Source organism: Corvus brachyrhynchos, unplaced genomic scaffold, assembly GCF_000691975.1.
Source record: "Corvus brachyrhynchos isolate BGI_N302 unplaced genomic scaffold, ASM69197v1 scaffold61, whole genome shotgun sequence".
Taxonomy (NCBI): Eukaryota; Metazoa; Chordata; class Aves; order Passeriformes; family Corvidae; genus Corvus; species Corvus brachyrhynchos.
In genome coordinates this window covers 6,701,668-6,726,899 of record NW_008236478.1, presented here as the reverse complement: position 1 = coordinate 6,726,899, position 25,232 = coordinate 6,701,668, and the positions used below count along the sequence as shown (strand labels likewise).

Genomic DNA, 25,232 nt, shown 5'->3' with positions numbered 1-25,232 from the left:
GTGCTGCTCACAGAGGTGCTGGCCACCAGTGAGCTGAGCGTGGAAGTGGGCCTTCCTGTGAGGCCAGGCTCTGCTCACACTGCTCATCCTGCAGATCTTGAAGCTTTTTGCCTGGGAGCCCTCCTTTGAGAAGCGAGTTAATGATATCCGTGCACATGAGCTCAAGAACTTGGTGAACTTCGGTTACCTGCAGTCAGTCTCTATCTTCGTGTTCACATGTGCTCCCTTCCTGGTGAGTGACAACAGCCCTGGGGAGGCACATACCTTCCTCTGAGCTGGGGCTGGGCTGTGTCCAAGGGAATGGGAAGTATCTGGAACCTCAGCTGGAGTGCTCCTGGCTGGTGGATGCCTGGGATGCAGATTACGGTTCTGGCTGCTGGCAGGAGAGCTGTAGTGGAAAGGGGTCTCACCGAGATGGTGAAATGGGGCTCAAAGGAGAAGGGAAGCAGGAGGATCACAGGTCTCCAGCAGGAAGGCACTGCTGAGGCCTTGGGGCAGTGTGAGGGTCTGAGCTGCACACAACCACACTGATGGTGGCTTTCCCTGATATCTGTCCCAGGTCTCCTTGGCAAGCTTTGCTGTCTACGTGCTCGTGGATGAGAACAACATCTTGGATGCACAGAAGGCCTTTACTGCCATCTCCCTTTTCAATGTGCTGCGCTTCCCCATGGCTATGCTGCCCATGGTCCTCTCCTCCCTGGTGCAGGTCAGGCCTCATACAGGGCCGGGGGTGTAGGGGGATCCTATGCCCCTGTCCAAACCAGCACATGGAGCTCGGGTGTGTGATGGACCCCCAGGGTCAGTACACAGGGCTCTGCTGGCAGTGGGGTGGGACAGGACTCACATGCATGACACAGGTTTGGGGCTCAGACGTTGGGTGGGGACTCTGTGATGTGGTGCTCTTCTTGTGGGGCTCCTGCCAGCCCACCCATCTGTGCCCCATGCCCACGTGCTGTCCTCACCCTCTTTCTCTCGTGGCAGACCAATGTGTCGACTGCGAGGCTAGAGCGCTACCTGAGTGGAGAAGACCTGGACACCTCAGCTATCCACCACAACCCCATTGCAGGCAGGTGAACCTCCAGATTACTCCCTGTGGGTCCCAGGCTGGCCCAGCCCTGGGCTTTCCCCTCTCTGAGGGACATCTGTCTCTGACAGGCAGTGCCGTGCGCTTCTCGGAGGCCACCTTTGCCTGGGAGCAGGACGGTGACGCTGCCATAAGAGAGTGAGTGCTCTGTGCCACATCAGGGGCAGAGGGCTGGGAAGGGGGAGGCTTTGTGTGTTATTAGTCGGGCAGGGCAATCACCTCTCACAGTGCTGCTAGATGTGAGTGTCCCAGAGACACTGCTCTGTGCTGGTCTCACACAGGAACTGACGGGCGACCTGGCAGTGCTGCTTCCTCAGCCCTCATGTCTTTGCAGTGTCACCCTGGACGTAACACCTGGGAGCCTGGTGGCTGTGGTGGGGGCTGTGGGCTCAGGCAAATCTTCGTTGGTGTCAGCCATGCTTGGGGAGATGGAGAATATCAAGGGATACATCAATATCCAGGTGAGAGGAGCCAGCCAGTGCAGGGGGCTTTGGGGCTGCCTGGGAGCTCAGTGGGGAAGCAGAACCATCCCAGAGTGGTGGCTCAGGGCAAGGACAGGCTGCAGGAGGAGTCAGTGCTCAGGCTGATCTCTGACAGGTAGCTGTTCTTGTGTATCCTTCCAGGGCTCCCTGGCCTATGTCCCCCAGCAGGCCTGGATCCAGAACGCCACACTGAAAGACAACATCCTTTTCGGGTCAGAACTGGATGAAGCCAAGTATCAGCAGGTCCTCAAGGCCTGTGCCCTCCTTCCAGACCTGGAATTGCTGCCTGCAGGTGACCAGACAGAGATTGGAGAGAAGGTACCAGCCCTGGGCACTATGGGTTTCCGATAGCACCTGCAGCAGAGGTCAGAGCTGTTGCCCTGTGCCAGCCCCATGTTCAGGGAGGGCCTTTCCCTTCCAGGGGATCAACCTGAGCGGGGGCCAGAAGCAGCGGGTCAGCCTGGCCCGGGCGGTGTACAGCAATGCAGACATCTATATCCTGGATGATCCGCTGTCTGCCGTGGATGCCCATGTGGGCAAGTACCTCTTTGAGCACGTACTGGGGCCAAAAGGGCTGCTGCAAAAGAAGGTGAGCACCCATCCCCTGCAACCTACCACCCAGCCAGGCAGGAGTGGCACTGGCATGGTGTTAACGATCCAAGGAAGTCTGAGGTTGCTTGCTTGGGACAGAGAGAAATTCTGTAGCTTTCATGTGAGGCTGCAGCAGGCAGGAGAAGCCTCATGAGTCCCCAGAGAGGTACCCTGTGTCCTCATAGCCAGGCATTGATAAGCAGAGAAGTCCCCAAGTAGGAAAAGGAGAGCCTGCAGACCCATGGCTGGGGATGAGGGGTGCTCTGATGATCACTACCCTGCAACCCCTTTGTTGCAGACACGGATCTTGGTGACGCACAGTATCAGTTTCCTGCCCCAGGTCGATAACATTGTGGTGCTGGCAGCAGGAGCAGTGTCTGAGCATGGCTCCTACAGCACCCTACTTGCAAAGAAGGGGGCCTTTGCCCAGTTCCTGAACTTGTATGGCAACCAGGAGGAGGATGTGCCAGAGGAAAATACCACAGGTATTGGGAACACAGTGGGGCTGTGGCAGTTAGAGGGGCTGTGCATGTATATTGGAGATGAGAAGATCTGATCTGTCAGCCTGACCAGGCCCTATCCAGCCCAGGCACCAATGGTGCCTGCTGTGACTCCTCAGCTTCTGGCAATCAGCAACACAAGGACTTCCTGACTAAGGTTTGCATTCAGGCATTATGTTGAACATCCAGCACAGGACCTGTTTAAGTTTTTTACTCCCTTTTTAGTTCATTTATTATGTATCCCAAAAACTCATGTGGCAACAGGCTCCATATTTTTGTGATGCTGGGGTCAGAAAGATCCTTTGGTTTGTTCTAAACTTCCCACTGGATAAAATTTCATCTTTATCATACTCCCCAGTGCTATGGGGAGGAGTGGTGCCAGGTCAGGGGGATGCTCACTCTGTCAGGGCTCAGCTGAATTGTCCAGCTGCAGCCTGACTATTCCCAGTATGTCTTCACAGGACCCATCTTCACCTGCTCAAAGAGACATTTCTGAGCTGGAGTGATATGACCTACCAGATCTTGTACCTACTAAACTAGCACAAATGTTTGCTTGAGGTCTGGCCAGTGGTGCTGGGATAAGTCAGCAGCAGGGATTGCCTCCATGCAGGCTGTTAGCCCTATGTCCCCTGTCAGTTCTCCCTCCTGCACAATGTATTTCTTCCTCTTCCTGCTGTGCTGGTCTTGCAGCAAGGTTGGAGAGGGTGTGATATGTGGTGGTAGGACACAGCCTAGGCCGAGGGTGCGGCGTGGAGCTGAGCAGAGCAGAGGTGTGGTGCATGGGATGTGCTGTATGCTCTTTCCTCAGTGCCTGACCCTACCTTCCCCCATCCCTGTTCTTGTAGCTGTTGCTTTAGCTGGGGATGAAGAGGAGGCTGATGAAGGTGTCGATCCTTGCATGGAGGAGGGCTCTGGTGATGTGGTGACCATGACCCTGAAGCGAGAGGCCAGCATCCATCGGAGAAAATTGAGTCGCAGGTGGGACGCGACCTGAGCTCTCAGCTCTTTCCCCTGGCACATGCACTGCTCCCTCGGAGACAGGGATCTGGGGGCTTCCTGGGGAGTTTCTGCTGGGAGCCTCCCTCCCTGCCCCTGCTCCTACCGCAAGCCACTCTGGGTCAGGAGCACCTGATTTTGCCTTTACTCACACTAGTGTGCCACAGCCTTACTCTGCTGTCTTCCCTGAAACTCGTGCTGCTGGCTAGTTCTGCTTTTGGGAATGAGGCTATAATTTTATGTCTGTACATGCCTAGTGCTTCCACAAGGCTCACTCAAAGCTGCCCGAGTTAGGACATTATTTTCCAGAGGACTCCACCACTGGAGACCCAGTGCAGCATAGAGATGGACCCCCAGGAGATTAGGAGTGATCCAAGACCTTGTGACTAATGGTACTCATCACCTCCCTGCAGCCTTAGTAGAAAGAGCACCAGTTCCCGGAAGAAGGCCCAGGAGGAGCCCCCAAAGAAGCTGAAGGGACAACAACTGATTGAGAAAGAAGCTGTGGAAACCGGCAGGGTGAGGAGGATGGAGGGATGAAGCATTGTGCTGCTCTGGCTAAGTGCTGCCAGACCCTGACTGTGGCTCAGGGAAGCTGGTGTGGGCTGGCTGTGGCCCCACCACAGCCAAGAGACACGAAGGAGACAGAGCTGCCTGGGACTGGTGGGCGGGGTGGTGGAGGGGAGCACTGTGGGCAGCAGGGTGGAGTCCCAAGGCTGTGCTGGGTGTCATTGCCTGCGCTCTGATGGGCTCAGCTGTCCACAGGTGAAGTTCTCTATGTACCTGCGGTACCTGCGTGCTGTTGGCTTGTGCTTTTCCTTCTGGATTGTCATGGGCTACGTTGGACAATACGTTGCCTATGTGGGGAGCAACCTGTGGCTCAGTGCCTGGACTGACGACGCGCAGCACTACATGAACCAGACCTACCCCACGCAGCAGCGGGACCTGCGGATCGGTGTCTTTGGGGCACTGGGCGTGTCACAAGGTGAGGGTGGGAGGACAGCGGTTCCCACTCGCCTCATCTGTGTGCTCCAGGAGGGATATGACTTGCAAGGCCTGCAGCCAGCAGTGCAGCAAGGAGCAGGGGACCCAGCACTGTGTTCATTTGCCTGCTGCCTTCCTTCCGGCTCCTGGCTGAATTGATGACACATGCTAGTCTGAAAGCAGCATAAATTGCCCCAAGTCTGTGTTGCCCCCTTAGCTTTAAGATCATTTTCCTTAATCAGATTGGACATAGTGCTAGGGCCCAAGGCTTTCCAGTAAGGTTAGTGTTCCTCCCCTGTGCTGGGACGCAGCTGCTGTGGCTTCCCAAGAAGGTGGGATGCGCGATTATCCCAGTGGCTCACTGCAGATGTGTCTGTTTGGTGTGTCCATCCAGCCAAAGGGTGCCAGGGGCCAGTGTCACACACGAGTTGGTGACAGCCTCGTGCTCTCCCTGCAGCTCTCTTCCTGCTCTTCGCAACCATGCTGTCTGCCCAGGGCGCCATGCGAGCCTCCCGCGTCATGCACCAGCAGCTGCTCAGCAACATCCTGCGCGTGCCCATGAGCTTCTTCGACACCACCCCGACCGGCCGCATCGTCAACAGGTTTGCCAAGGTAAGAGAACACCCCCAACATGCAGAAGGTGTTCGTTCCAGCAGGTCTGGAGAGCACTGGGTAGTGGCATAACCCTGCTCTTGTTGAGCACTGCACAGCTAAGCCCAGGTAAGGGCCAGGAAGGGACCAGGAGGGCATGGTGGATGCAAGGCTGACTGTGAGGCAAACCACATCCTGGGCTATACTAGAAAGACAGTGTGGCGAATCACAGGAAGTTGTTACCTCCTCTGCCCAGTGATAAGGAGGTCACACCTGAATACTGTGTCCTGTTTGGGGTCACCTGGGCAAGAAAGATCTGGAGAGACAGAAGAGGGTCCATAGTAGATTACTAAGAGAGGTAAGAGCCTAGAGCTCATGTCCCATGATGAGAAGTCCTTCTGGTTATAGACTTCCAGCAAAATCTATAGTCTTTTCCATGTAAGTGAAGGTCATGAAACAAAGAGAAAATGAGAAAGGAGGGAAAATACAAAAAGGTAATTTCAAGTGTGCTGCTACTCCACTTCTTCCTTTGGTGCTGTCTCTTGATTTTTGGGAACAAAAATTTCTCTTCAAATAAAGGCTATGGGCCTGCTGGGTTTACTCTGAGTTGTGAGAGTATGTGGTGCCCAGCTAGGAGATGGATGGACCAGATGGAGACCTGGGTGCACCTGCATGGACCTGGAGTTTGCCCTGTCCCTCTCTTTGCTTCAATTAGTGCTCCTGCATCCTTGGTCCTGATGAAGATGCAGTTCTTAAAGCTGGTCTGTGTAACAGGAGAGTATTACAGGAAGTTTCTCTGTTAACTCAGCTGTTCCTAAGCTAAGAACTGTGGCCCTAAATGATGTTGTGACCATAACACTGATTCAGGGTCATCCAATATTTTTACAAGTGTCTGGCACTGTGTTACCATACGAGTGTGTAGGAACCTTGTATGTATGGGGCCTTTGAAGGCTTCTCATTCTCTCTGGGGTCACTGACTGCTTCTCTATACCTTTTGATATGCTCCAGGATATCTTCACAGTGGACGAGACCATTCCCATGTCCTTCCGCACCTGGCTCTCCTGTTTCATGGCCATCATTAGCACACTGATCATGATCTGCCTGGCCACTCCATTCTTCGCTGTCGTTATCGTTCCCTTGAGTGTCTTCTACTATTTTGTGCTGGTGAGTAACTGGGCCTTGAGTGAAGCTTCTGCCCTGCTGAGAGCAGTATCTTTGTGGCTGCTGGGCTTTGTGTTGGTAACCAAGCTGTGTCCCTCGTTTCAGCGCTTCTATATCTCCACGTCGCGCCAGCTAAGGCGTCTGGACTCTGTCACCAGGTCTCCCATCTACTCTCACTTTGGTGAGACAGTGTCAGGCCTTTCCGTGATCAGGGCCTATGGACACCAAGAACGGTTCCTGAAGCACAATGAGACCACCATGGACATAAATCAGAAAAGTGTTTATTCCTGGATAATATCAAATAGGTGAATTTTACCCCTTATGCTACAGCACAGCCTGCAGCACCTCTGCCCAGGGGCTTCTGGGTCCTGAGGGAGGTCCTTGAGATGCTGCAGTCCTCCCTCTTGATCTCAGCATTGAGGGTCTGTGTAGGTACTGGGGGAGTTTAGGATAGGGGCACCATCTGTGGCAATGGGACATTTTAGGGTGATTTTTTTATGCCCCCCTACAAAGTGTCCAGAGGCCAGGCAGGGTGAGTTGTGCAGTCAAGGGCTGGGATGCTCTTGGTGAGTTCTGTGAAGAAGGTGATCCTCCAGGCCCAGTGGGAGTGCGATGTGGGCACTTTCTGATTTTGAATCTTACTGGTAAATGATTTGGGTGTGTGAGGGTTGTATGGTTGGGGCTCTTCTGATACATGGCATTACCAGCACAAGAGGTTATGTGTGAGACATGGACTGACATAAATGAACCTGCTTGCAGAATTGGCCACAAACGACCTGCTGTGTACATGAACCAACGTGTGCTGTGTGTAGAGCACTGGGCTCATGGCTGGGTGTGGGGATGCTGCTGCAGTGCTGCTGTTACTGCTGGGCTCTGTGTTGGGCACAGGCAGATGCCTCCCTGCCTCTCTCACTGTCCTTCACCTGTCCTCTCCTGGTGCAGGTGGCTGGCCATCCGTCTGGAGTTCGTGGGGAGCCTGGTGGTGTTTTTCTCTGCACTTCTAGCAGTGATTGCAAAGGGCACTTTGGAGGGTGGCATCGTGGGTCTTTCTGTCTCCTCCGCTCTCAATGTGAGTGAATGAAAGCATTTTGTCCTTCCAGGACAGGGTTGTCTCTGGGAGCTCTGGGCTGGTGGCAGGATGCTGCCCTGACACCAGCTGTGATCCATGGAAATGGGATTATCTGGGGTGTCCCACCAGCTAGGGAGTGGCTATAGAGCCAGGGAAGCACATATCCATCCCAGTGTGAGTGGGATGCTTGCTGCTATGAGGAGGAATGTGGCCCTGCTGTGGATCAGAGATGGTGCAGTAAAGTTTCTGAAGGGCTGGAGAGAGGTGGGCTGTCTCTTGGCAGTGGAGCATTAGGAAGCAGGCCACGGATGCTCGTGCCCAGGATGAGTCCCTGAGTCTCAGTCCTGGGCTGAGATGGGAGGTGGTTGTTCCTAGGGGCCACTGAGCTTTGGATCCTTTGGTTCTGCCATGCAGGTGACCCAGACACTGAACTGGCTGGTGCGGACATCTTCGGAGCTGGAGACCAACATTGTGGCTGTGGAGCGGGTCCATGAGTACATGAAGGTGCAGAATGAGGTGAGGAAACCAGGGTCCAGGCAACCATCAGCTGCACAGCTTGGTGCTAGGCAGCATCACAGAGTGAGCCTCCCTAATGCTCCTGTGCCCTCCCCCAGGCTCCATGGGTGACAAAAAAGCGTCCACCACGTGGCTGGCCCAGCAAAGGCGAGATCCAGTTCATTGACTACCAAGTTCGCTACCGACCTGAACTGGACCTGGTTCTTCAGGGGATCTCCTGTAATATTGGGAGCACTGAGAAGGTGCCTCTGCCCTCACTACACTCTTTATAGAGACTCTGTTAAAGCTGTTTCTTCTTCTTGGCTTCAGTCTGTGGACTGGGGTGGGATGGTGATGGGATGTGGCTCCTGGGGACTTGAGCTGCAGAAAAGGAACCAAAGCAGACAATCTGGGTGATGGTAAGGGCAGGAAGGCCCACCAGACCAAGATGGAGACCATCTGCCCTGTTTTCTACAGCCCTGTCAGCTGGTCTAAAAAGCTGCTTCCACAGGTTGGGGTTGTGGGCCGGACCGGGGCTGGAAAATCCTCCCTCACCAACTGCCTGTTCCGGGTGCTGGAGGCAGCTGGAGGGAAGATCATCATCGATGAAGTGGACATAGCAACAATTGGCCTCCACGACCTGCGCAAGAACCTCACCATCATCCCCCAGGTGAGCTGATCCCCACCTCTCCACATCCCACCGCTGCATGGCCCCCCGCAGGCAGTGCATGGCCTCAGTGCATCCCTGGGTGCTGTGGACGTGCCAAAGGCCTGTGAGCAGGCTGTCACCACATCCCCTGCCAGCTGCAGGCAGTGCTGTGGGCAGGATGTGGCCACACTTGGAGGCCTGGAGCCATTGCCCCTGCTGAATGGCTGTGGTGGGGCTGAACACGGTGCTGTCCCTGGCAGGACCCTGTGCTCTTTACTGGAACCTTGCGGATGAACCTGGACCCCTTTGACCAGTACTCGGACGAGGAGGTCTGGAAGGCCCTGGAGCTGGCTCATCTGAAGACATATGTGCAAGGCCTTCCTGAGGGGCTGCTGCATCTCGTGAGCGAGGGAGGGGAGAACCTGAGGTGAGCAGAGATGCAGGCTCAGCTCCCCTCCCTTCTCTTGGTCCCAGGGTCCAGCCTGGAACAGCAGCCTCCAGTGAAGAGGCTGTCCAGGGATGATGCACAGAAGCTTCTGGGAAGTGAAGATGGAAGAAAACGGCCGAGGAGTCTTAGGGAGCTAATGTGAGCCAACCCTTCTGTGGTGGCCCAGAAAGCAAGATTCTGAGGGATGTGGTGCTCAGGGTGGCAGACGGTCAGCGGGGAAAGGACAGGGACGGTGTTGGGGTCGGAGCAGTGAGAGGTAGTAGGCTTGCAGAAGCTCTGCTAGTGTCCGTCTAGTAACTCGTGCTCTTCATCTCATCCCAGTGTTGGGCAGAGGCAGCTGGTATGCCTGGCTCGGGCCCTTCTCCGCAAAGCCAAGATCCTCATCCTGGATGAAGCAACAGCAGCCGTGGATCTGGAAACTGATCATTTAATCCAGACAACAATCCGGAGAGAGTTTGCTGACTGCACTGTCCTTACTATCGCCCACCGCCTCCACACCATCATGGACAGCAACAGGTACCACGGGACAGTACTGTGGGGCAAAGGGAATGGGGATCTGAACTCCTAGGATGGGGTGAGGGGTGGACAGCAGCAGAAGCAAGAATGCAGCCAGAGGGCCAGGGGTGGATGCAGTGCCTGAGGCAGTAATACACCGTGGTGAAGAGAACAGAAGCAGAGGACGGATGCCCATGCAGTAGTTATGCCTTTGTGGAAGAAACATTTTCTGGGGTCCTTCTTTGCAGCAACAGACCACAGAGGCATCTGCTATTGACACCTCATGTGTGTGACCCCGCCAGCACAGGGAGGAGGGCTGTGCCCTCATTGCTGCTGAGAGGAGAACCACATAAAGTGGTTTAGGAGGGGTGAGGCTGCAGCGCTATCCACTCGGATCCTGGGACTTCATGCCTTCTTGTTCCCTTCTGCCAGGGTGATGGTGCTGCAGGCTGGGCAGATTGTGGAATTTGACAGTCCTGAGGCGCTGCTCATGAAGCAGGGCATCTTCTCCGCGATGGCGAAGGACGCCGGCATCGCCATTACAGAAACCACCGCCCTGTAGGCGGAGCGCCGCAGGGGCCGGGGGTGTGAGGCAGCTCCTCCTGTGCCACTCGCCCAGTGGGCACCAGTGTCTCCAAGCTGCCCAGGAATTTGCCTCTCTGCAGCGGGGAAGCAGAGAGGGAGGCTTCTCTGGTTGTCCAGGGACAGAGCATCTGGACTCGAGTGAGCTTTTAACCTTGCTACCGCATCCTGCCTGCTGTGCACAAAAGGGTCTGGAGCTGCATAATTTACTCCAGGATAGAGGGGAAAAGCTATCTGCCAGGCAGGGAGAACATGACCTCCATTGGGGGTGGCATTAGTTTTTGTACTTCACCATGCCAGGTGACCCTACCTTAGAGATGCTTTTGCACTATGGAATGAAATTTACAGTTTAATCTAAGAATGAATGTTGTAATTTATTTACTTTTTGTAACTTTGTTGTCTTCTAACTAAAAGGCTGATGTCAAGGCATGTTAAGTAAGCCCCGGTTTAGCTTTAAGCCTGGCTAGTGCTTGGGTGGGGAGAGCTGCCAACAGAGGTTACACAGAGCTGGGCAGTCCAAATTCAGTGGCACAGCTCTACTCAGCCAAGAACACTATTCTCTAGCAAAACCAGGGCCGCCTGCCTGCGGCTACTGCTCCCTTTGATTGTAGTGCAAACAAATGAGCCCTCCCTGAGGCTATCACAACCACTTGTGGGGCAGATTTTGGGCTGTGGCTCCAGACTGCAAACCTGATTGTGGTGGAGACAAGCTGGAGAGCAACCAGCACACCTCTGTGCTACAGCCAGGCACACACAAAGTATGGTGGTTACTGTTGACAAACCCTTGACTTGTTCTTGGGCCTGATCTCAGCTGTTGGCATGCAGAGAGCAGGTGCCCACTTAGAGCAGGGCAAACACTCACCCCCCCCAAGCCCCTACTGCCCTGCAGCCCCAGCTGAGGGGCTTCTCCCAGCTGGGGGAAGAGGGCAGTGCAACCACTTCATCTTAATAAAGAAGGTTCCTCTGAGGGTTTCCTCGTGCCTGAGCTGCAGCTGGCACAAACACCAAGGCAGCAGAATGCTGGACCCCACCGAAAGGGAAATGTTTTTCCTGGCCCTGTAGGTTCTGGATGCAGTCTGTGGTCTTTGCTCCCCGCACTTGCCAGACACTCCTCCCAGCTCTCCCAATACTTGCAAAGGCACCTTCTATACACAAGGGTAAATCTTTATTTACAGAGCAGCAGTACAGGGGATACAAACATTACCCCATGAAGGGAACTTCTTCCCTTCAGGACATGGCAGCAGCAGTATCACACACCAACCCAGCAAAAGGCACCACACACCCTTCCCAGGGATGGTCCTGCCATTCCAGAATGTCAGCACCCTCTCCCATGCTGTGCAGGAAAGCACAGGTGAGGCAATTCTGGTCAGACACCCCAAGAAACAGGCTGAAGGATAGCTTCTGCCCTGCCCCAGCCCAGAGCAGCCAGGTGGGGCATGCCAGTGCATAGATGGGTCCTGGGCACAACTAATACCTTGCCTTGCTGACAAAGGTATGGTGTTCTGGGCTTCTGGCTCACCTGAAAGATGAGAACCTGATGGCTGCTGGCAGCAGCAGATCTTGGAAAGGCCAAGCCCCTGGGAGAAGGCACCTGCTGCGGGCTTTGTTGTGAGGGTTTCAGAGGCCATACCCATCCCAGGCCTGGAGCTCAACTACTCCCAGCAACCCTCAGAGCTGCTTCCCCAGGCAATGTGTAAATGTCCCACCCCCAGTCCTGCAGAGACAGGTGAGACTAGGCTCCTGCTGCACAGGGAGCACATTCACAGGGTCTGAGCTGCTTTTAGTACTACTTGACTAAAGACAACCTCCAAAAACTCAGCAATAGCCTTCCACAATTTAAATCCACAGCAGCTCCTCAGCCTTAGTCAAGCCTTACCCTCCTGGGCAGGCCCCAGCCCTAAGCTTTGCTCCCCTGCTCCTGGCTGGACACAGGATGTCAAACACACCTCAGGGGTGAACTCACCCCTGCCCTCATAGAAGCTGCCTGCTCCTGCCTACCCGGCCAGCCCACCCTTCTTCCCTCCCCTGAAGGGGTAATGGCAGACAGTGTCTTGGGGCCCAGGAGCACTGCACAGCTGTAAGAGGCACAGCCTCAGGGTGAGCAGGGGGGGCCGGCGGGGCGGGCCGCCCCCCCCACGCATTTCAGGAACAAGGCAGGAGGTGCAGGCTCTGTCTGCTGTCTCACGTGTACTCTGTCTTCCGGATGTAACTTGAGGGCACATAGCCCTGCTTCCCATGGGCCTCGGCCAGCCACCACTCCTGATTGCCTGTGATATCCTCAAACTGCAGGATCCTCAGTCTCTGGTTAGCTGACACACTCAGCTCGTTGGTGTTTCGGCCTTTGAAGGTGTAGAGAGCGTAGTAGACCTGCCAGACAAGGGGAGAGCATCAGTTGGATAGTCACACCACACAGCCTCATTCTGACACTGCATAGGATGTGTGGGCTTTTGTCCTTCTTCCCAAACAGTGACAGCCCTGGCCCCATCCTGGCCTCTGCCCACTCCCATTTGCAGCCTAGTTCTGTCTCATACTCCACCTCCTACATCTTTCCTGTCACTGCCGGGGAGGAGGATGATTCAGTCCCCAGCCAAACTAAGCAGTTAGCCCTTGGCATCCCCAGCCCCATAAGGGTGGCTGAAGACTCACCTGGTTGCCCTCTGACTCGCTGTTCTCCAGCCCAGAGTCTCTGTCCTCCATCGAGGGTGTGGGCCTGAGATGTGCTTTGGTGGGGGGCCTGTTGCGAGAGCTGGGGCTGCAGCCCGGCTCAAGGCGGCTGTAGCGGCGCTGAGACGTCACTGTCCCCGCCAGTGGGGCTGTCCTGTCACCAGAGCCAAGCTGGGGCAGAGAGGGGGAGTCCACCTCCAGTGGGGGCTGTGGGGACTGGTACAAATCTGCTGGTGAGGCAGAGTCCTGGAGGGGTTTCTGAGTGAAGGTGACAGCCGCCCCACTGGGGCTGAAGGTCAGGGTGGCGTTGCTTTGGGGAGAGCAGCTGCCGTGCTCCGACTCGTTGGAAGAGTGGCTGCCCACGGAGATGTCTGACTGGCTGCGGCGGGGGTTGTAGGGCTTCAGAAAGGAGCTGTACACAAAGCCCTTCGTCACTGCAGAGAGGGAGAGGAAGGGAGCTCAGACTGGTGCACAGGGAGACCAGAGGAGGGGACTCACAGCAGGCACCAAGGGCAGGGAACAGCCACCTACCCCCATTGTCTATGAGCCAGCGATTCTGGCTGCCCATGGGGTCCTTCTTCTTGATGACGCCCACAATGTCTCCTTCCAACAGGGAGACATCCAGGTCTTGGGCAGCATTGAAATTGCGGTCAGCCTGGAAGAGGCTCTCTGGGGGATAGCGGGCCAAGAGGGTGGCTCGGATGTCGTCTGACTGCAGGAGGTAGGTCGGCTGCAGAGGAACAAGGCAGGTGTGAGTGGCTGTCCTGGGCTCTGCAAGCCCTGACACCGGGCAGAGGGCACTCACCAGGCCGACAAGGGGCTGCCGCCGGGCAGACTGCCGTTCCATGCTCTTCCTTTCAAAAGTCTTCTTGGGAGCCGCCTGGGACTCTGGGAAGAAGGTGAAGGCCTGGAGCTGCTGGAGGACTCGACTGTGCTCATCCTGGAAGATGGCAATCAGGTTCCCCTCCCTGCCAGACACCTTCAGCAACTGGAACCAGAGCAAAGTTGGGGATCCTGGTTAGGTGACAGCTGCTGGGAGAAGCAGCCAAGAGCTACAGAGCAGACCACAGCAGGGGTCTGAGTCCTGCCTGTGATTTGTGTAAGACCCAGGTCTGCAGTCCTGTCTGGACTCAGCTCTAAGTGGTCCTCAAACTCATGACCCGAGATTCTCCCAGGACAATGCTCTTCTGCCCCTGCTCCAAGAGCCTTCTACACACAATTGCATCATAACCCTGCAATGCCTGACCCGAGCATCCCACAGGAGCCCTCCACAAGTCACTTGTGGCATGAAACCGCAGTAGCAGCTTCCTTCACGATGTGACAGGTCCCAGTGATGCTCAGGGATAAACCCTGCAGGGATCAGTGCTGCTCTGAGCCCAGGGCGCTGCCTGCACTGCGGGAACCCACCGACAGCAGGGGTCTGAGCTCCTCCAGGGCCAGGCGCACGAAGTCGCAGTGTGCCTCGGCATAGCCCCGCACGCAGCTGGCAAACAGCTCCTTGGCGAAGCGCAGGAACTTGGGCAGCTCGTCCAGCAGCTGCGCATTGAGGGCCTCGTAGTTGTTGCGGGCTGACTGCAGCTCCTCCAGCGTTCGCTTGTCCTTCAGCTTCTCCGCTCGCTCGGTGCAGTTGTGGAAGTCGAGGAGTTTGTCGAAGCGTTTCTGCACCAGCTTGTGGGGCCCCGCAAACATGCTCAGCAGCTGGCTCAGGGGCGAGCTCACCAGCCGCTCCGTCCGCTCTTTCTGAGGGGCAGAGGTGCAGTGAGAAGGTGAGACAAGGTGCTCTTTCCCACTGTGAATGCCAGCAGCTCACTCTCCAGCACACAACCTCCCCAGGACAGTACAGTCATTGTCTCCTGATGGCACCCACTGGAGCTCCAGAGCTCCCTTCCAACAGCAATTATTCTATAATCTTACATAACTGTGCCAGCATGGGTAACTCTATGGGAAGTACCTGAACCACTCACATAAAGAGCTGTAGCATTTCAGGTATGGCTGAAAAAATGTGTATCTAACAGGCACATTCATAAACTCCCAGGCATCAAAGCTCTCAGGAGGGCAGAGCTAAGGAGGAATGCTCACAGCTCTCCCAGGTTACCCTCCCTGCAGCCTCCCAGGGCCTGCCCATCTGCAGCAGACCCCCAGCATGGGCCCCAAGGGGCATCCCCAGCACACGAGAGCACAGCCTCACTCACAAAGCTGGAGAAGAGCTGGTCGCTGATGAGACGATTCACTTTCTGGAACTGGTCCAAGTCCCCACTTCCCTTCTCTGTGCACAGGTCCCACATGCTCCCTGCTGCCAGTGCCTTCATACAAGCTGATTCCTGCACCAGGGAGAGAGACATAGTCAGATGAGCCATCCTTGCTGCCCAGAAGGGGCTCCCAGGGCAGCCCAGACCACTCTGCAGGGCTGAGGCAGGAGCCGTGGCCAGAGGCACTGCAGGGACACACCATGCAGATAGGAGGGGCATGCTGAGCCCCACGGGCTGGGCATCACACCCAGACTCACCCGGACATGCTGCAGGTAGAGGGAAAGGTCCCGGATGAAGGACTTGATCAGACGCTCCTGCATCCGGAAGTTTTTCTCTGTCTCTTCAAAGGCTTCATCCTTTAGCTGTGAGAGAAAGTGTTTCAAGGGAGGTGATGCAGGACTCAGCACCTCCCAGAGTGCAAGGTGTGGGGCCCTCCTGCCCACAAGCCGGACAGCAGAGATGGGTGGTTCAGACCCTACGCTCACTCTGCCTCCCTGGCCTGGGTGAGAGCTGCACGGGGGAAGGGGTGTGGGGGGACAGCAGGTACCTCTGGAGAAGCACTGCAGGGTGTAAGTGCACCTGATGCACAGTACCTGGGGTGCAAAGCCTGTGAGATGCTTGAGGTGGCTGCTCACACGGTTGGATTTCTTGATGATAGAGTGGAAGTTGAGCTTGGAGATCTTCTCCATGAGGCTATCCTCATCCCCTTTTCTGTACTTTAGCACTAAACAGATTGATACAGAAATCAAAACCCTTGTAAGCACAAATACCCATGTCTTACACTGCCTCATCAACAATCAGCTTGTTAGTTCTCTTCCCCAAGCCTCTGCAGTCTGAAGAATCCCACACATCATTAGAGAATGGCTTGGGTTGGAAGTGACCTAAAAATCATCTAGTTCTAACCCCTCTGCCATGGGCAGGGACATCTACTAGACCAAGTTGCTCAAAGCCCCATCCAACCTTGTCTTGGACACTTTCATCCACAACTTCTACAGGCAGCCTGATCCAGTGCCTCACCACCCTCAGTGTACAGAATTTTTTCCTTATATCTAATCTAAATCTACTTTCTCTCAGTTTATCCAGTCCTATCACTACACGCCCTTGTAAAATATTGTATCATAACCTCCCATCCCATCCAGCACTGTGCCACCTATTTGGTTCTTGAGATGCCCTAGTTTGCAGACAAACCATTCAAGCTCCTCCACAGGATTATGCATAATGCCAGCATAAGATGACATAGGAGATGGTGTACAACAATCACTGGACATACGCAAGGTATGCTTCTATATTGCTTCTTTAGCAAATGCAAGCAATCATTATAGGCAGCCTCTGTCACCTCAGCTTCAGTGGGGCTATGAGGCAGGACTAAAGTGTAAGATCTGCATGAACCAGGGGCTTCCAAGGGAAAACAGGGAGGGTGGCCAGCAGGTATGAAAGGGAGTAATTTTCTCCCTCTGTTCAGTCCCAGGGAGGCTACACTTGGGTACTGCATCTAGTTTTGGTGCCTGAAGGCCACAGGAGATGTGGGAGAGTCATAGCTCCTAACCCACAAGGAGAGCTGGGGGAGCCAGGCAGGCTGGACATGAGGAGGCAGAGGGGGATCTGCTCACAACTAGCAGCTACTTGAAGGGCAGTTACAAAGGTGATGAGGCCAAACTTCCCTGAGCAGTGAGATTTCCTCCGCGACCATGGCTGCCAGCTAAGGCTCAGTGGCCAGCAGACACCAACCACAGAACACCCAGTCCTGTCTGTCTCTGCCCAGCTCCTCACCCAGGTCCTTCCGGCGCTTGTACTCGTTGATGTTGACGTTGATTTCTTTGACTGCGAGGACAGCAGCTGTGAGTGGTGCCCTATCAGGGTGAGCCTCGGGGGTGGCACTCAGCAGCTCCATCAGCAGCAGTGGGTACCGCATCACCCTCTGCACGGGCTTGATGAGGAAGGAGCCCAGGTTAATGTAGTTTGTGCAACCCCTGGAAAGTCAGGACAAAGGAGATGTATCAGGTGTCAGTCCAGCTCTGCCACACAAACTCTGCCCCCTCAAACCAGTGCCAACCAGACCCAGAACTACAATGCCTCTAAGTCCACTGTACTCTCTAAGTCATGCTGCCCTTATGCCCAAACTCATTGCACTCCTGAACTCCTGGTGCTCTCAGTTCAACCCCAGGTTTCTGGTCCTCACTTGCACCAGGTGATCCTTCCCAGCCAGGATCCTCTCCATTACCAGACCCACCATGAAATCCCACATAGGCACAGCCTCACACATGCCAGAGAGCCACTTGTTTCAGATGCTGTTCCACCACACAACTGCCCACATCTGTCCCCCAGTGCAGGACAGACTGACTGCAGGACTACAGTCACTGCAAGGCTTTCCTGGCTCCTTGGGGCTGAGGGCTCCCAAATCCTGTTTCCTGCCCAAGATCTCCCCTCGCCTCATCACTTGTGCTGCCTACCTGTGCAGCCTACCCACTGCCACTGCTGCAGTCATGCCACAGACACCCCTCTCCTCCCAGCTGTGCCTCCACAAAGCAGTGTTAGGGCCCCCCAGCATGCACCCAGCCTGTGGCAGGAGGTTAGTTACAAGGGAATGGCCAGACCAACATGGACAGACAAGCAGGGACTAAGAGGAAGGATGCACTTACCACTCACTGTACAGGCTCCTGCCGGCCCACAGAGTGCCAAAAAGCAAAGAAAAGCAAGGGTTAATAGGGTGGCAGGTGTGCAATCCCACAGCCAGTGTCTGTGCCCTGCCAGTGAGGCTGCCAGGGCAGTGGGCAGCCCCATTCTCCCACAGCAGCTGTCGGCACTGCTGGCTGCCAGGACGTTTCCCTCCACAAGCTGGAGCCCTGGCACTCACTGAGCCAGGCAAAGCAGCTCCTTTCTCACCAGCCATGGTGGGTCAGGGTTTGGGGAACAGGAGCCCTCAGGCCAGGACATGCCACCTTCTCTATACATTGGTGGCTTCTCTGCAGATTTTAAGGGGGTCTATAGGTTTCCCAGAACCTGTGCATTGGGGCAGGGGGCCATTTGAACCCAGAGCCTGGTGAATTATGCAGTGCCACAGTCAGACCCTCTCCAGTCACCACCTGAACTGTCCAAACACTGCTGACAGAGGGGCAGGGATGTTGGAAACTGATCCCCCTATCCCAGCCTGGTGACTACCACAGCCAGAGACTCAAACCTGAGGCTATCCAGCAGGTCCAGAAGTAGTTTCTGCATCTTCTCATCCTTCTCATAGGTTTCCAGCAGTGCAATGGCCTCATCATGGTTCTGGCAATACACCCTGTAGACACTCTCCAGCTCTGCACGCTGTGTCAGGAACACTGGCCCTGCAGACAGCAGCAAAGCAGGACTTCAGTGTCTCCTGGTCCCCAGCTGCCTCCAAAAACACTGGTGCGTCTCATGATAAGACATGCAGTGTCCCTGTTCTGCACACACAGCTCAAGAAGACAGTGCTACTACAGCATGCAGGACCCCTCCTCATCACCCATCAGCACGGGGAGCTCAATCAATCCAGGTCTCCCAGGGGGAGTAGTGGAGACATTGGACACTGGGGCCACAGAGCAAAGGCACAGGCAGCCCAAGGCCTGAACAACTCAAGCTGGCAGCACTTTGGGGCAAAGGGCCACGGATGGCCACAGGCACTGTGTCTCAGCATGGTGACCCCTAGGGCAACACAGATCCCCTTGGCTTCGCTGTTGGACTGATGAGTAGCAATGGGGGCCAGCAGGGAGAAAGCCCAGTTCCAGTGATCCTCTCCCACCATTTAAACTGTTATGTCCTGCCACTAGCAATGCCCATCCCAGCCTTCTGAGAAAAGGTAACAGCAGAATTCATACCAATGGCATCTGAAGCCTCCAAGGTGGACAGCAGCTGCTTGGAGAAGTTAATTACCATGTGGATGTTTCCAAAAAGGCTCTCAAAGTCTATGTTCTGCATCTAGTAAATGGGAAAAGAGATGTCCTGGATCATGACATGTCCCAGTCAGATCCAACAGCCCCCCTCCTCGCCACATTGCCCTCCTGCATCTGTCCTCAGCTTCACAGCAGGCACCTGGTGCGCCCTCCTTTCATCGCAGTGACTCCTGTATGCATTTCCTTGTCCCCCAGTGCACTGAAACTCTCACTCCTTATGTGTCCTTCTCTTTCTCAGCAATTCTGCCTCTGCTCACCTGGTTTTCTCTTTCTCTCCCCACTAAATCTGTCCCATGCCAAGACTCCATATCTTATTTCTCCTGTCCATGAATTTAACCTATAAAACCAAATGAAGATAAACTTTTCCTGCCCCAGAAAATCAGTCTGTGATACTTGCTGCCAGGTCTCTTGCTCCCAGCAAGGATGAGAGCTCAGCATCTCACAGCAGATGGGCTATTGCAACAAGTGCATGGAGCTGTGGGAACCACCCTCCTCCCCTAAGAATAGCTTAAATTTCCTTTATGGGTTCCCGTGCTGCTTTGTCGCCTTAGAGAACTAAACGGACTCAGTATCCTCACCCCAATTCACCAGTGCTGCACCACAGCTTTCCCTCCCTTCCCATCTCCTACCTGTGCCTGCTGCAGGGGCACCATGATCCTCTGCACACACATCTCCAGGTCTCTGATATAGTCCCGCTCTGTCTGAAGCAGTTCCTCAATAACTTTGGCCCTCTTCTCCAGCATCCTTTGCTCTGCGCTCTCAGTGGCGGCCGAGGACGGCTCCAGGGATGGTGTCTGGGAGGACAGGAGAGTCATCTCTGCAAGACAGATAAACGAGATCATCATGCCCCAGCAAGGCTGCAAGGACAGGAGCCAAATAGCACCTGAACTGCAACCCATGTAACCCATGAGACTGAGAAACAGCACTACTGAGAGACCAAGGGCCCTTCCAGAGCGGCCATCCCCAGGGCTGCAGGCAGACCCGGCTGCTCCTACAGCCCACCCTCGCAGCACCAGGAACGCTGCGAAGCCCCGGCACCGGCGCGCCGGGCAACAAACCTGCTCCACACGGTCTGCCCCTATACCGGCCGGGGCCACGCCGCTCTCCAACTCCGCGGCTCCGGGACGCTGCGGACACGGAGGGAAGCCCCCGCTGCCCCGCCGGGCAATGGCGGCCACCCCTCCCTCAGGCTGGGAGCGGGGTCTCCGTTCTGCAGCCGCGGGGCATTTCCATCTCAATGGCCGCGGAGGGCCCCGGGCACCGCAATGGTGCTGCCGCTGGCAAAGCCGGGAGCTGGATCCCAGCCAGCGGGGCCGGGCAGGGCCGCCCCGCCCGCAGGGCCCGGGGCTGCGGGCCGCCCTCCTCGGCCCCGTCCAGACTCCCGCGGCCGCTCTCCTCCTGGTTTTCAGTCCCACCTGCGGCCCCGGGCCGGCCCAGCCCCCTCCCGCTCCCATTGAGACATTTTATCCCCCCGCAGATTCCTGGGCCCCGCCGCGCTCTGCCCCACCTGCCTGCGTTCAAAGGCTGTGCCCTCGGACCGAAACCACGGCCGCAGTGTTCCCCCCGCCCCTCCCCGACCGCCCCCTGGTCACCCCTCTGAGGCCAGGAACACTCGGGTCTCCCCCATTTCAGGGCAGCACGGAGCCCCTTGCAGCGCCCAGCCTGCCTCGGGTACCCCATTTCATGTCAATGGCCGATTCCACAAATGCGCCGTCTGCTACGGAGCCCCAGCTGCCCTCCATCAGCGGAAATTTTTTTAGATTTGCAGGCATGTCCCAGCTCAGACATTTCTGGGAATGTTTTTGCAGAACAGGCACTTCCAGATCTCCACCTCCCTGACCTCTCCGGTGACAGCCTCGGGCAACAGAGGCTCAGCATCGATTAAACCCAGGGACACCCAGCAGGGCTTGGGACTTATCCTGGTACCACAGCACCGACTGTGCACGGCCCCAAGAAACCCCCACGCTCCCAGCTGCTTCTGCCCAGGTGCTGGGCAGGCTGCAGGCAGCCCCCAGCTGTGCCCTGTGGGGTGATGGCAGTACCCAGCACGGCAGCAAGAAACATGGCATGGGAAAATTGCTGCCTCAGCCTAAGCATCCTGCCCACTGCTCTCCCAGGCCGGGGTCTTCACACTGAAACAACCCGAGAAAGAAGACACCCAAGCTGAGACACTGATTCAGCCCATGATTATCTGAAACCATGCCAGCCCTTTTGGCCCTTCCCACTGCAGAGCAGCTGGGGCAGAAACCAGGAGCATCAGCACCAAACAGCAAGTTCTTACAGCCACCTGGGCTGAGGATGAACCACTGTGCCTCTCTGCAGAAAGAACAACTTCAAAATCATTCCCACTGCAAGCCCGACAGATGGGAAACCCAGCTGAAACATTCAAATGCCCTCAATGTGGGAAGGAAGATACTCATCTCTCTAAGCTGGCATCTCTGCTGCCCTGCCTTGAAATCTAGCCTGGGGAGAGGCAAAACGACCAGCTCCATGGAGGAGGACTCAGTGACACAACCAGCACTACATTTAGTAGGCAATCATTGGGAAGAGAAGGCCTCACTGATTCCTACTGGCAACTATCCTTAAGACAAACCCCATCAGAGCCTGTCTTGGCTTTCCAGCAGTCCCTGATGATCAACTTTATCAACTCTAACGCAGCAAGGAGGGCCTGGGAGCAGATGCTGGGTTTAACTGGTTTTGCTCTTTGCATTTCCACAGCATCTGCAAAGTCACAGCAGCAGACTGGGCCCTGCTGTGCAAGGTCCTCCACAAACACCCACAGGGATATCCCTCGACGAAGCACTTGGAGCCTGAACAGGATACGAGCAGAAAAATGTACAGGAGGGACAACTAAACACCAAGATAATACAGTCAGCAAGTCTTTATGGCTCAGAGTTAATGAAGTAATAACAAATAAGTTATTTTAAAGAAGGCATGGCATTTGTTTTGCAGGAGAGCAAGCTCAAGTGGGAAGGCAACTGGGAAGAAACAGGAAGGTGTTAATTTGCAATGCAAACAGGTGTGTGAAACCCAGAGGGGGTGGGCGGGTGAGATGATACTACTGCATGGGGTGGGCTGGGAAGAATCTCGAAAATGAAGACAAGCCAAAATCACAGCCAGAAATGACCCATGCAGCAGCATTTGGGAAGACAAATGGAAAAGATTACATTTGCTTTGGTCAAAGAACAGGATTTTATATTTAGCCCCAGGCAAAATGCCACCACATTAAGTTTTGTACAGGACACCTCAGGAGTTTACTGCACCACTAAACAACCCTGCTGTGCTCCCAGCCTTAGCCATAGCGAAATTGCAGTCACACCATGTGTTTGGCTCCAGCTCCCCAAAACAAAGCTGGGGATGCCCAGTGCTGTTGGCAAGTGCAGCAGCTCCCCATGCTCCACCAAGCAAACCCCAGGCAAGTAAATCTAGGTTAGGCCCTTACAGAAAGTACCCTGTGGTGGCAAGGATTCAACCCACACTTGTGAGATTGCCAGCTCCATGACACCCTTCTTCGGCAAGTCTCAAATCCCTGCCTATGGAAGAGAAATTAAAACCTTCCCTGCACAGATTTTAAGCCCACAGTAGTCATCAGCTCAGCTTGGTTGACCTGGCACAACACAGGGAACCAGTTCTACCCACTTACACTGTACTAGTACTTGCATGATTTTGAAAACTCATACAAATTAATTCTCCTCCAGCCTTCTTGCTCTTCCTGGAAATTTCAAGATTCCTTCAAAAACAAGGGTACATTGCAGTCAAGTCTCTTAGGATTCTTCTTGTTTATGACTAGTCCAGCATCCTCCTTCAGCAATGAACTCAAAAGGTGTCCTACTTCTTTCCAAACACTTGCAGCTCAAAATATTCAAATACAGAATTTATTTTTAATATTTGGCTCTTATATCTAACCAATATGTATTAGTGTTTGTTTCTGATGCATTTAAAAACTCTCACTTTTTGTATTTCATACTATCTCTGTTAACTGTCATCAATTTATTTTTTCCTGTTTGTCACACATTCTTGTATGTCTAATAGCAGCTTTCCCTAAATGAGGCTTATTAAGCAGTTAACTAAACCCACCAATTTCACAGCTGTGGGTTTTGGTCATCCAGTAAGTATTTTTGAAACAGATCTCCATTTTACTTCACAGATTTTCAATTTAAATGTTACCTTTCAATTTGATTAATCATGCCCATCAACTTTGAAGGTGCTAAGACATGCACCACAGCTTGAATGGGCTTTGTCGGCCTGCAGGAATATGACTCGTATTTCTCATGAAGCCACCAAATTCCAATCCAGTGACAAATTCATCTTTACCCATGACACAGTTGCCAAATAGGCATTCAGAAATACATTTCCATAAACAATGTTCTCAATCACAATTTTCAGAGACTCAGATTTTGTTCTCCTGTTTCTTCTTGGTTTGATGGTCTGAGACAGCCTCCCAGGAGCACCTGCTTTTGAGCTTTGCTAGTACCCCTGCTGACCCACGAGAGATCCAACACCAGCTCGTAACCCAGCCCTGGCAACGAGGTGTGAAGATGGAGCACACTCCCACCTCTGCCCTTCCCGGGGAGGCTGCGATTTGCTGTCGCAATCACACGGCTCATCCTGCTCGTCTGAGAAATGCCACCGTCATCAGCTTTCTTCCAATTAACGAAACCTTTGAGTTGTTATTACCCACCCTCCTACTGGGAGCACACATGCAGGTTTTCCCTGCCCGGCTCTGGGAGCAGAGTTGGCCCACAAAGACCAGATCCAATGGGAAGTATGTGCACCACGCTGCAGGGCTCTCCCAAAGGTCTGCATCGCCCCCCAAATGCTCGTGCTCAGGGCTCACCTGGCAGCATCCCGCAGGCTCGGCGCAGCCCGGCGGGCGCTAACGCAACCTGGAGAGGGACGTGCCGCCCATCAGCGCCGGCGACAACCCCAGGAATCTCCGGAGGAGCTGCACCCAGCCGCGAGGCAAGCCCGGCCCCGGGCCCACAGCTCAGCACAGGCAAGCAGTGACTCAGGACAAAACAAACCAGCTGCAAATATTTGAAGTATGTGGAGGCCAGGAGGGGAGGAGCCACTGCCGACCATGAGCGGGAGGCGATGAAACTAGGGCAGGGAATAATTAATCTGAGCGAAAGGCTAAACTCGCTGCCAGGAGCAGGATCTGGCTGGGGCGAAAACTCTTACTCCAGACATTGGTAACACACCAGTGAGCTGAACGGGGGCAGAACAGGGATGCTTCTCCAGGGCCACTGGAATGGCTTGGTGTCCCAAACGTGTCTAATGCAGAGCCTGCTTGGTGGGGATATGTCTCTGATGATATCTCTCTGTGGTGAGACCACAACCACTGCCCCAAACAGCCTCTGGTTGCCCAGACAGCCCCATGGCATTGGGCGTGAGCAGAGGATGATTCCAATCCTTGACACAGAAAAAAGTGAAGTAATATGATGGTGTAAAAGAGCTAAGCTGCTAAAGCTGAGTCAGGGCATCAACAGAAAGTGTGAGCAAAAACACTGATGGAAAAAAGAATGAAAGCTGAAAGTTCTTTAAAAGGATGTTTTAAATAGACATGAAAAAAACATGAAGAGAACTGTATTGATGAAAAATCTGTCCTGTATCTGTGCTTCAATAAAGACAGCAAATATAAATATATAAATGAGCATAGAAAGTGGATAATAGATAATAGATACACCAGGAACTCTGAAGCACAGAAAAATGAGAAAAGAAAGACATCAAGAAAAATCCATGGATGGTAGAATTCAATTTTCATCTTTTAAATGAAGAAATAAAATACTACTTTATAATAGACCTTTATTTCCATCCAGGACAAAAGAAAACCTACAATGACACAATCCAACATTTTTGGCAACCCTGGCAAAAAGGTAGAATTATACAATAAATTTTCTGCTTCTTTCTTTCTAAAAAGAAAGAAAGAAAAAAAAGAAAAAAGAAAAAAAGAAAAAAAACCTTGAAAACCCACTGCCAGTGGAGACTATCCAGAAAAAAAGGCATTTCTAAACAGAGACTGGATTTAGTTAATCTCACATAATAAAGTAAATGGAAAATCACTGCTGTCATGTAGAGAACTGAAGATCAATTCAACAGGATCACAAAATAAAGATGAGGCATATGAGTCACTGAGTGATCCAGGGTATCCTGGATAAGATGGAATTATTCAAACCAAGCAGGTTTAATGCAGACAAACGCATTAATGTATTAATGGGAACAAGAAACACAGCCACATGCAGGATTGTATTCTGGGGAGTAATTATTCTGCTTGATAAGAC

At 54.1% G+C, this 25,232-nt stretch overlaps 2 protein-coding genes across 6 annotated transcripts in view; one reads left to right on the top strand and one right to left on the bottom strand.

Moving 5' to 3' along the window:
- The window catches only part of ABCC2 (ATP binding cassette subfamily C member 2), a 20,234-nt gene extending 9,726 nt beyond the window's left edge, over positions 1-10,508 (top strand). For both annotated transcript variants that reach the window (XM_017726095.1, XM_017726096.1), the window contains 21 exons: positions 95-232; positions 560-706; positions 982-1,070; positions 1,160-1,222; positions 1,419-1,545; positions 1,708-1,884; positions 1,988-2,155; positions 2,456-2,642; positions 3,503-3,635; positions 4,067-4,172; positions 4,419-4,638; positions 5,095-5,249; positions 6,237-6,392; positions 6,495-6,694; positions 7,332-7,458; positions 7,873-7,974; positions 8,073-8,216; positions 8,465-8,623; positions 8,863-9,029; positions 9,372-9,566; positions 9,978-10,508. In XM_017726095.1, the coding sequence (XP_017581584.1) occupies positions 95-232; positions 560-706; positions 982-1,070; positions 1,160-1,222; positions 1,419-1,545; positions 1,708-1,884; positions 1,988-2,155; positions 2,456-2,642; positions 3,503-3,635; positions 4,067-4,172; positions 4,419-4,638; positions 5,095-5,249; positions 6,237-6,392; positions 6,495-6,694; positions 7,332-7,458; positions 7,873-7,974; positions 8,073-8,216; positions 8,465-8,623; positions 8,863-9,029; positions 9,372-9,566; positions 9,978-10,107 (3,090 nt within the window). In that variant the 3' untranslated portion in view covers positions 10,108-10,508. The remainder of the gene's footprint in view (positions 1-94; positions 233-559; positions 707-981; positions 1,071-1,159; positions 1,223-1,418; positions 1,546-1,707; positions 1,885-1,987; positions 2,156-2,455; positions 2,643-3,502; positions 3,636-4,066; positions 4,173-4,418; positions 4,639-5,094; positions 5,250-6,236; positions 6,393-6,494; positions 6,695-7,331; positions 7,459-7,872; positions 7,975-8,072; positions 8,217-8,464; positions 8,624-8,862; positions 9,030-9,371; positions 9,567-9,977) is intronic.
- Positions 10,509-12,272: 1,764 nt separating this feature from the next.
- Positions 12,273-25,232, bottom strand: part of DNMBP (dynamin binding protein) — a 32,969-nt gene continuing 20,009 nt past the window's right edge. For 3 of the 4 annotated variants that reach the window (XM_008643924.2, XM_017726093.1, XM_017726094.1), the window contains 13 exons: positions 19,581-19,768; positions 18,877-18,976; positions 18,219-18,366; positions 17,680-17,697; positions 16,811-17,010; positions 15,634-15,764; positions 15,298-15,402; positions 14,984-15,112; positions 14,199-14,531; positions 13,597-13,779; positions 13,323-13,521; positions 12,774-13,225; positions 12,273-12,494 (listed from right to left, as the gene is read on the bottom strand). In XM_008643924.2, coding sequence (XP_008642146.2) covers positions 12,309-12,494; positions 12,774-13,225; positions 13,323-13,521; positions 13,597-13,779; positions 14,199-14,531; positions 14,984-15,112; positions 15,298-15,402; positions 15,634-15,764; positions 16,811-17,010; positions 17,680-17,697; positions 18,219-18,366; positions 18,877-18,976; positions 19,581-19,768 — 2,372 coding nt within the window. In that variant the 3' untranslated portion in view covers positions 12,273-12,308. The remainder of the gene's footprint in view (positions 12,495-12,773; positions 13,226-13,322; positions 13,522-13,596; positions 13,780-14,198; positions 14,532-14,983; positions 15,113-15,297; positions 15,403-15,633; positions 15,765-16,810; positions 17,011-17,679; positions 17,698-18,218; positions 18,367-18,876; positions 18,977-19,580; positions 19,769-25,232) is intronic. The other variant, XM_017726092.1, reaches the window with a different exon arrangement.